The 10,416-nt window shown below is 50.3% G+C and overlaps 1 protein-coding gene across 1 annotated transcript in view; it reads right to left on the bottom strand.

Annotated features, from left to right (window-relative positions):
• Positions 1-9,862, bottom strand: part of LOC104160513 — a gene marked incomplete at its 3' end in the record, with an annotated part of 11,328 nt that extends 1,466 nt beyond the window's left edge. Inside the window, exons 1-6 of the mRNA XM_009698645.1 lie at positions 8,992-9,862; positions 4,883-5,099; positions 3,184-3,341; positions 2,723-2,824; positions 1,688-1,885; positions 742-1,301 (exon numbers count right to left, since the gene is read on the bottom strand). Of these exons, the coding sequence (XP_009696947.1) occupies positions 742-1,301; positions 1,688-1,885; positions 2,723-2,824; positions 3,184-3,341; positions 4,883-5,099; positions 8,992-9,862 (2,106 nt within the window). The remainder of the gene's footprint in view (positions 1-741; positions 1,302-1,687; positions 1,886-2,722; positions 2,825-3,183; positions 3,342-4,882; positions 5,100-8,991) is intronic.
• Between the last annotated feature and the right edge of the window lie 554 nt (positions 9,863-10,416).

Below are 10,416 nucleotides of genomic sequence, written 5' to 3' on the forward strand. Positions count from 1 at the left end.
GAGCACTTGTGTCTCCAGTCCATGGCTTCGCTTCCTTGTGATCCTCTCCCACTGCAAACACACCTCCCTCCTGCCCGCAGACCTATTCTGCTTCTGGAGGGGTTTTATTGCCCCAGGTTTGGACCTGAGCACGCCTCTGTGCTGGTCTGATCCCAGCAGGCGTTAGCAGTGGAGCAGCAAAGCCCTCCCTTACCCAGCTTTGTGCAGGACAAGCGTACGTACTCTGTCATGTTCCTTCAGGGGGACTACGTGAAACTAGACATTTTGAAATAAGAAGGAACAGTTCAGATGAATTAACACAAATCAATCACACCAGCGGTCGAGGCACGTCCTTCACACCGCAGGAAGATGGCTTTCAGGGATGTGATGTGCCGTGCCACACATCCCAAAGGTGCCACCAAAGAAGCAGGGGTGAAGAGGTGGCTCCACATCTGGCTCGGGGTAACTTGAGAGTCCAGGATGCTGCCCAAAAGCAGACTCCCTGGTTCTGGGGTTGGTGGCATGAGAGTTGTCTTCAGGGATCTCCTGGTTCTGAGCCACGCTGCACAGGGCAGGGAGCTGTCACCTGGCCAACAACAGGCAGGTGAACCAGGCAGGGAGGTGAGGGCTGGTGAGAGCATCAGGAGTTGGCAGGACATAGATGTGGCTCACCAGAACGCTCTGCTCTCCCCAATAAAGGACACACGACTGCTGCCCTCCCAGTGACTGTGGATGGAGAAAGGACATCTGCCATCAACCCACCTGGAAGCTGCTCTGGAGTTTTGTGCTCAGGCTGTGGCAGCGGCTCAGAGACTCGTCCTCGGTGCTGTGAGAATCATTTTCATACAGGATGCTCTGCCCTGGTACCAGCACTTTGACCAGCTGCTCTGCCTTCTCCGCCACTCGAGACGTGTACACCACAGCATCCACCAGCCCCTCTGCAGTCACAGCCATGTTCACCGCGTAGAGGGTGGAGTTGCTGTAGTAGAGAGCCACAGCATCTGCCCCGTTCTGGATGGTGTTGGGGGGCAGCTTGATCATGGGTGCTGGGCGCACGGTGCTGCTCCCCACCAAGAAGTAACCCAGCTCATTTGTATGGTGTCCAGACAGGTCCAACACCCGGTAGGCCCGGCTGTTTTTACCGTTGTAGAGGACCACCCAGTATCCCTGGAGGTCAAAGCGTGTCCGTCCCGTGTAGAAGAGTTCGATATACTCTGCATCCTCTCCTCCCCCTGGGTTGTCTGGGTTCACCTCGTTGATGAGCAGCTGGGCCCCTTGCACAGATGGCTCTTGAGTCCCTTCTGGTATCTCTGATGGGACACCTTGGAAAGCAAAAGTGTCACAAATATGGGCCTAAGCACAGAGCCCCAGGGAAACAACACAACGTTGCACACTATTTTGCTGGGGTGAGACCAAATTCAGCAGAGGACTGAGGATGCTGGCTCAGATTTTTAGCATCTGTGTGCTCTATACTCCTTGGAAGAGCCCTGGCAATACTCTGGCTAATACCAGCTCTAACAACAGAGCATGCCGTTATCCCAGATAATGAGCAATACGGGCTCTAGTAACTGGATGTGGTGGAGTAGGATCTTTACCAGAGTTGAGGAAATGGAGGGAGGAACATGTCCCTCCTCTAGGAGAGCTACACTCACATGTCCACCCTCAAATGCATCGTATCCCCCCAACCTGCGAGAGTGATGGCTGGTACCTGGAGGCAAGTCTGGCACATTAATATCCTTGAAGCAGGAGCTTTCTGCTGTGATGTTCCTTCTGTCAAAACTCACAAGTCTGGGCGTCTCTAGGAAGGTCTTGAAGGCTAGCAGCAGGCTGCTCAGCTGGTCCTCTGACTTAGCAGTTAGCAGAGTGGTGAACACAAGCCCCAGGTCCTGGCAGGCTGCCTTTGGCTCTGCAGAGGCAAGCAGAGAACTTGCCTCAGTTTCCCCACACCACCAAAGACCCAGTTTCTCCTAGAAGAAACACAGAGTTCACCAGCTCCATCTCCAGCGGACTGACTCAGGGCAGCTCATACCACCCGCACAGTGCTGTGAGCTCTGCCTGTGCCAAGGGACCAAGGCGCACAGCACACCCAGGTGCTGTCTTCATCCTTCTGAAGCCATGTAGTCCCAACAGTGAACAGGATGGTCTCTTTGGGGGGTGTCTAAACAGAAGCTAGACATAACGCGCTGACAATGCAGGCTGCAAAGTCATGGCTCTTCTCTTCATGTGTCTGCATGTGCTCATCACGCTCGCGCGCTAACCTGGTAGGGATATCAGAAAAGCAACACGGACCAGTAAGTCCACTTGCATTTCTGCTGCAACTTGGATGAGTTCATATGGATCGTAAGGTCAAGTAGGCAACAAATTCCTAGTCGAGATGTCAACCCTGTTGCCACATCTGTCTGACTGCAAATACTCAAGGCCAAAATACCTGGTGGTCTGCAGATGAGCACTGATGTGTGTTGGCCCTGCAGATGGAGGCAGGACTTATGGTTGGACTTGATCTTTGAGGTCTCTTCCAACCACAATGATTCTATGATTCTATGGGAGTGCTCTGCGGAACATGGAAGAACAGCACCATGCTCTGCATAACACTTGACATTTCTGTCATCAGCACCAAGTTCAAATTGGCTGGGATCCAAGCCAGGAGGACGTAATGCAACAGGGAAGACAGGGCTGAAAATCAGAAGTGAATGGGCATTAACCACTGGTGGTCCCTGCGCTGCCCCGCTCCTGTCCAGCTCACCTTTGAAGTAGGCGGCAGAGACTCCACAGCCGCAGGATCCATCGAGGGCCTGGACCAGAGTCATCAGAATCTCTTCTGACTTCGGGAGCCACTCCTGGCAATCTAGGAAACAAAAAGCCAACTGTTACCCAACCAGTGCAACCTCGGTCACGGGATCCAGCTCATTCGGGGATGGGTGCAGCTCAGCTCCTGCTTATCACTCAGAGAGCCCGAAAAGGCTTCTCTTCACCCCGAGCAGTTGGGTGTGGGAATGAAGACTGGAGAAGTTCAACTTGGCATGGGTCGCTATGAAGAAAAATATTGCAGAAAACTGTCAGATGTCCTAGTTGTGTTTCCTTTGGTGTTACGGTCACACAACCCAGCACAACGCTGGGTGGTCTTCCTGGACAGCTCTGGCTTTGTGCACGTGCTCTTGTCCTTAGGAGGTCCTGCCTACAGGAGCAGGAACATTTAATACCCACCTGCTACACGAAGGCAGAAGGAGAGAGTCTGGCTGAAGCGTTTGCTGGGGCAATCATTGAACTTGCCAGGGGTGGGCCTGCTGCGGACGTAGGACAAGGAGTCCCGGGTCACAGAGCAGCAGTTGCACTGGCTCATGGACACATCTCCTAGTTGGTGCCTGCAAGAGACAGTCATGTAAATGAAAGAAAACATGACCTGCCGGCCAGAGACCCGAGTGCTCTTCACCCACCACCTGCCTGCACCGGAGGGTGAAACCATGCACTTACAGTCTTCTCCCTCCACAAGGTTTGGAAAGATATCCCATCCTCATCAGTCATCTTTGTCTCAAAAAAAAAGCCCAAGAGCTCACTAAGTCTTGCGAGAGAAGAGTATAGGCTTCATCCAACCCTTTCTCTTCCAGCACTGGCTGCTTTTTTGACTGATCTGAAGACAGGCAAGATAGTACGGACACACTGGTGCTCAGCCTAGGGCCACTGGGGAGTACGGTGGGAGCCCTCAACTCAAAGGCCAAGAGGATGGCTGGGGGCTGGACTAGATGGCTTTTAAAGGTCCCTTCCAACACAAACTATTCTACGCTTCTATGAAGCCCCACTGTGAGGAGCTGCACGGAGCAGAGCTCCTCAGGGAAGGAGACCACCTCCTTACGGGACAAGTGCACATTTTGTTTCACAAGTGGGAGGAAGTCGAGCAAAGGAAGGAATAGGAAGATGCTGTGAACAACTGGTGACTCTGTCGTGGGAGTAAACTACACCCTTTCCTGATGTGGTTGACTCCACTGTGGTGTCAAATGGCCTTTTCACAGGCCCATCCAGAAAGGGAGAATCGCCTCCAGCTGCAGAACCAGGACGTTGGTATTTAGTTGACAGTTACACACAGAGGTCAGGTCTGGTGCTTTGCCATCCAAACCACAGACAAGAGCTTGCCCAGATTTTTCTTCTGCTTATTGCCTCATTCTACGCCCCCCACCCCATCTTCACGTGGGTGGCACCTCGCTGCCTGCTCCTCCACCTGCTCCACTGTCCTTTACCCACTCCATTGTCCTCTTTCTCCCCTTAGTAGAGCATGTCTAAAAATGTGAAGGAAACCGTTCTCACATCTCACAGAAGTCTGAGGTTACCAATGTTTCCCTTAACCAACAAAGACAAAAAGAAACCCCAAAACCAAAAAGAAAGTGGTTCAACTCAGAATGAACGCTAACCCCCCTTCCAGTCCTTGGTCTGGATGAAGCCGGGCAGGCATTTCCTCCTGGGTCAGGTGAGTGCTACTGATGTCCCTCCCTCACTTTCATTTTGACCTGAAATTCCATCCTGAACCTAAGAAAAATATTTTCTTGTTGAAAGCGGTACTGGAAATTGTATTATATTGATCATTACACTTTTATAAACAAAAAATAATTTAAATTATAAAATAATTACAGCAATCATTTGGTCCCAGAAAATTCCTCCTCAAGTACTTTATTCTGCAAGCGTACAGCTGCACCGGGACTACCGTTGAGACAGGGACACCTACAAACTTAGACCAGGTGGTGGAAAAAATGTGGGACTCGGTACCGCTGCGAGGAAACCCTGGTCTGGCGGTGGGGCTTGTCTTCCAGTCCTGACCGGGGTTTGGGGCACAAGGCAGGGGTGACCCCAGCCAGCAAGGGTGACTCTGGTGCCAAACTTTCCTCCCAGCCCTGCCCAGTGAGAAGCCTCTCACCATTTTTCCTTGTAGGCAGGTCTGCCAGGGGTCAGGATCTCCAGCAGCTCGGGGTTTGGCTCCTCGTTGCTCGTGTACACGAAGGCATCCAACAGGTCGGTCAGCGGCAGCCCCTTCCCCAGGACAAAACTGCTGCTGTTGCCTCTGTAGAGGGCAATGGCATTGGGGCCACCTCTGAGGACAGGACGGGTGATGTTCTCCGGGAACGGCAGATCCACTGCACACCAGCAAGGAAAGGAACAACAATGGCGCGTAAGCAACACATGAGCGACACCCACTATGTAGGAAACCAGCATCTCTTGGGTCCTGGAAAGCAGGACGCAGGAACTCAGAAAGTGGCTGGGGTTGTCTGGTTATTGCAAATTTGGCATCTGCTGCCCCATCTTTCTGCTCGCTAACATTTCTCACGTTCACTCAGCCTGAATTTCCCCATTCGTGGTCAGATCCACAGGGTGGAGGAGGCTGGAGGGGGAAATCTGAGCAGAGTTCGTCCTGCTATTTTGGTTCTGCAAACGGAGAAGGTGATCCATGCACAAGCAGGGGAATTGGAAAGCAAGTGCTGATTGGACTTTGTCTACAGTAAAGTCAATTTTTAATTCTAAAAGAGATCTGCAAAATCCACTGACCTTTCAGGTAGCACTTACTTTAATAGTACACAAAAGTATTTAAGAATTTACATTTTATTCTAGGATTTAACAGTCCATGGTTTTTACAAACACAAACACTCTACACCTACACACACGTATACACACACACACATTCAGTGAAGGCCCAGGACAGGAGCACACAGAATTAAGGTTGAGGTTTGGTGGAGTTCCCCAATTTCCTTCCTCATATTTACTGTTCCCTTCACAAGCTATTTCTCCAGCACCCAATAGAAACTGCTGAAGACATTAAAAAGCAGCAGACTGATGATATTCAATACTTCCCCCTACGTAAATGGCTCCAGGGAACAAACATTAAAGGAGGGACCACACGAGAGGCAGAAGGGTAAGGAGAAGTGGTTACTCCTTGAGAAGTGCCCCCAGGGCACCCACATGCTAAGGGGCAATCCTGTGCCTTAGCCCTGATGCACCCCTGCCCAGGGGACTGTTTTTCCCCTGCCTGACTAATCTGGTGGCCTTCTACAATGGAGTGAGTGCGTTGGAGAATAAGGGAAGAGCAACTGATATCATCTAGCTTGACTTCTGCAAGGCCTTTGACATGGTCCCACACAACATCCTCATCTCTAAGTTGAAGAGATATGGGTTCGATGGATGGACAATTCAATGGATAAGGAATTGGCTGGATGGTTGCATCCAAAGACCTGCAGTCAAAAGGTCTATGCCCAAATGGAGGTTGGCGTCCCTCAGGGATCCGTATTGGGACCAATACAATTCAGTATTTTCATTGATGACATAGGCAGTGAGTGCACCGTCATCAGTGCCAATGCACAATTGGACTTGCCATCCCCCAAGTCCAATTTATTCCACGGGAATTAACACAAACCACCAGTTTGTGGACGACACCAAGCTGAGTGATGCAGTTGATACACTTGAGGGAAAGGATGCCATCCAGGGGGACTTTGACAGGCGGGAGGATTGGGCCCATGCGAACCTCATCAAGTTCAACAAGGCCAAGTGCAAGGCCCTGCACCTGGATGAGGGCAATACCCAGTATCAGTACAGACTGGAGATGAATGGATAGAGAGCAGCCCTGCAGAGAAGGAACTGGGGATACTGGTGTATGAAAAATTGCACATGACCTGGTAACGTGCACTCTCAGCCCAGAAAGCCAACCGTGTCCTGGGCTGCATCCCAAGCAGCTTGGCCAGCAGGTCGAGGGAGGGGATTCTGCCCCTCTGCTCCGCTCTGGTGAGACCCCCCTGCAGTACTGCCTTCAGCTCTGGGGTCCTCAGCACAAGAAGGACCTGGACCTTTTGGAGCGAGTCCAGAGGAGGCCACGAGGATGATCCAAAGGCTGGTAGAGCCTCTCCCATGAAGAAAGGGTGAGAGAGTTAGGGCTGTTTAGCCTGGAGAAGAGAAGATTCTGTGGAGATCCTCCTGCAGCCTTTCAATAATTAAAGGGGGCTTATAAGAAAGATGGGGACAAACTTTTTACCAGAGCCTGTACTGATAGGACGAGGGGTAATGGTTTTAAACTGACAGAGGGTAGATCTAGATTAGAAGAATAAGGAAGAAAAGTTTTATGATGAGGGTGGTGAGGCAGTGGCAGAGGTTGCCCAGAGCAGCTGTGGATGCCCCATCCCTGGGAGTGTTCAAGGCCAGGTTGGATGGGGCTTTGAGCAACCTGGTGTGGTGGAAGGTGTCCCTGCCCATGGCAGGGGGGTTGGAACTGGATGGACTTTAAGGTCCCTTCAGCCCAAACCATCCTACGATTCAATTGAAAGTTTTCACACTGGCATCTGTCAAGGAAGGATTTTTGCTCTGGTGCTCTCACAGCTTTAAGTTCTCCGCAGTGAGAGGCAGACGAGGCGTACAAAGACAGGATTAACAGCTGGGGCCTTTTTAAGAGCTCCTGTCCCAAATCTGAAGTGCTCAGGTTAAATCAACTTTTCACAGAGTGCTCAGCATGGAGTCACTATGAAAGTATCCTTTTAAGATGACTAAAATGTAATCACATAGTGTCATTGGGTGGTTTGGGGGGGAAAACGTCCGCAAAAATATGTGCGGAGTATGCGTGAGACATCTTGACAAAACCTCATTGGAAAAAAATGCCAAAGCATATCTCCAGTCACCTTCTTGACTTGAGCGAGCCTTGAGGAAGAGTTAAACAAAATCCTTAGAAATCTCCTGCTTAGTCTGCAAGCTGGGTGTGCTTTCGCATTGCTTGCATTGACCCCCGCCGGAGCAGTTGACTGCCAACAGCCCCAGCTCATCCGGAGCTAAGAGCAGAGCACCTTTCCTAGTGGGAAAAGCAGAGCTCAAGTGGACAATCAGCTCTTCCACTTGTGGCGAGAGAGCACTTGGAGCGGTTTGAATTGTAAAAAAGAGCTCAACTGCTGTAAAAAAAGAGTTTTAGTTGCAAAAGTATTTTCATTCTTATGGGAACCAGCTTTGTAAGGGATGAATATACTTCCCGACTCAGAAACCATGAGTCAGTGAATTGCACAAGACATCTGCAGAGTCAGCGTCTCCAGCTGCCAAAATCTTCTTTTGAGGTGCCCAAAATAACAAGATATTTCTTCCTCCTCTGGTGGCCTGGAAAAAATTTTGAATGTTGGGAGGAAGTTTAGATTGCAGCTTCACACAGCCGGTACACGTGTGACCTACATTTGGGGATGGCGCAATGGAAGAAAAGCCCTTGTGCTTTTCGGAGAAGAGAGTTTGTATCTGCTGTGAATGGCCACCAAGTCACACGCAGAGCAGGGGGACACTTCAGGGAGACATGGCACTGGCAGGGTCCCGCGGCCGGCTGGCCACAGGGCTGGGGGCAGAGCTGTGTCCTCCTAAAGGCACACGTGGGCTTCTGGCCTCCATGAGGTCCTTCACCTGGAGCTCTGCAGGTCTACCACCACTGCGAGACATGCAGCCTCCACTTGTTTGTCCTGAAACCACCTCCTTCTACCCTCTTTTGATGCCCTTTAGATCTTGTACCAGGAGAACGGGTGAGCAATTGATCCCTGTCCACTTTCTTCAGGCTACTCACATTTCTCAAAGCTCTGTCAGGGCCCTCCTAAGCTTTCCCTTTTCTAGGTGTACTCAGTTATTTCTTCCGTGGAAGCATTTTCAAAGCACTGTCCATCCCAGCTGACCTTCTCTGAATGTCTCCAGCTCTCATATAGCCTTTGGGAGACTGAGGTGGTGTACCACACAAGACACAAAGAAAGATACAAGCAAACCCTGAATTTACATGGTGGCATAAAAGATGCTCTCCATTCTTTCATCTTCTCCTAATATTTTCTAATATTTAATTTGCTTTATATAATTACTTTTCCAATAATTTCCAACATTGGATTGGCTTTTTTATCCGCCACTGAGTTCTGAGTCACATTTTCACTGATCTCTCAGAACACCAAACAACAATAAAAAACCGACAGCATCCTCCAGCCCCAAACGTGGCTGATCGCTCCCCCACCTCTGAGGAACTCACCGAAATGCAGTCCTTACCTGGGGTTTTGCTTTGTGCTGGGCCAATCAGAAATAGCCCATCCAGCGAGGTTTTGCCGTAAACATCCATGGTGAAATAAATGTCTTTGGTCCGACCATCGATCAGCACCAGAACAATGTCCCTCAGCATGGTGGAGTGAGGACCCTGAAGCTCTATGAACTCAAACTCTTCAGAAGAAGAGGCAGCAAGGACCTCACTGATGAGAACAGCAGATGCGTTCAGCTGAGAAGTTAGGATGCAGTGGTTGTCTGTGCCTGGGGTGGGCATGGCCACTTGGAAGATCCACTGAGAATCTGCCCCACGGCACCTTTCTATTGACTCATCCAAGGTCCTGAAGGTGGAGTCCTCCAGGAAAGCATCTCTGCCAGGGGTCAGTACCCTGACCAGCGTATCTGCTCTGTCCGTCTTCTTAGTCTTATGGACCAAGGCATCTACCAGTCCATAACTTGTGACGCTCATGCCCTCTTTGTAGTTCCCCTTTCCGTAGTAGAGAGCAATCGCGTCAGGGCCATTCTGGATAGTGTTCTTAGGAATCACTACAGCAGGGTTCAGAGAAGAGGAGCCAACGAGAAAGAGCCCTTGGCTGTTAGTAACTTTGCCCTGGAGGTTCAAAACTTTGTAGGCTCGGTTTCCGTTGCCATTGTAGAAGACCAGATAGTAGCCATCCAAGCGAGCTGTTTGACTGCTGGTGTGATAGAGCTCCACAAACTCAGAAGTGTCCTCTCCGGGGCTGTCAGCATTGACTTCATTAATCAAGAGGGTATGCTCTGTTTTCTGGTCCCTGGGGTTTTTTATGAGATTCTGAGCAGCAACCTTGGGAAACCAGACATACACAAGTACGATGAATCCAACGTGCCAGATACCTCCCATGATGGAGGCTGGGATTTTTGTTTCAGTTCAAATCTAGAGGAGAGGGGGCCTGTCCTTTCCACAGCCACAAACAGAGTGCAGAAGGAAGCTCTCACCACTTGGCTGTTGCAGGACAGCAACGCAAGCTCTCTGACCTGGATGCTCACTGGCAGAGACAGGCAGACTTCTTCGGGGAGTTCTGGTTTACCAAGCAAAGCAGCATTCCCACAAAAATCAAACTGAGAAGGGTACGGCTTGAATAAGAGATTTCCCAGCTCAGCTCCTTTAAAAGTTGAGGGAGGGGGGGGAGAAAAGAAGAATCTCGTTAGGAAACACAGAAAGACACCAGTGACATTTAACAGCCTTAAAGCCCCATAAATTTTCCTCTGTGTTTCTTCAGAGGTTTATCAAGATGCGTAACAGCAACTGCAATGGGCCAAAGCCAGCCGTTTTCAGTGTTCGAAACCCCGAGACTTCTGTGAACGCTGAAAGTTGTACGGTGTCTGTGTTAATAGTTGTTTCCCCCAAGTCCAATTTATTCCATGGGAATTAACACAAAATGGCACTAAAGATGA

The sequence above is a fragment of the Cariama cristata genome, unplaced genomic scaffold, assembly GCF_000690535.1.
Source record: "Cariama cristata isolate BGI_N322 unplaced genomic scaffold, ASM69053v1 scaffold15504, whole genome shotgun sequence".
NCBI lineage: Eukaryota > Metazoa > Chordata > Aves > Cariamiformes > Cariamidae > Cariama > Cariama cristata.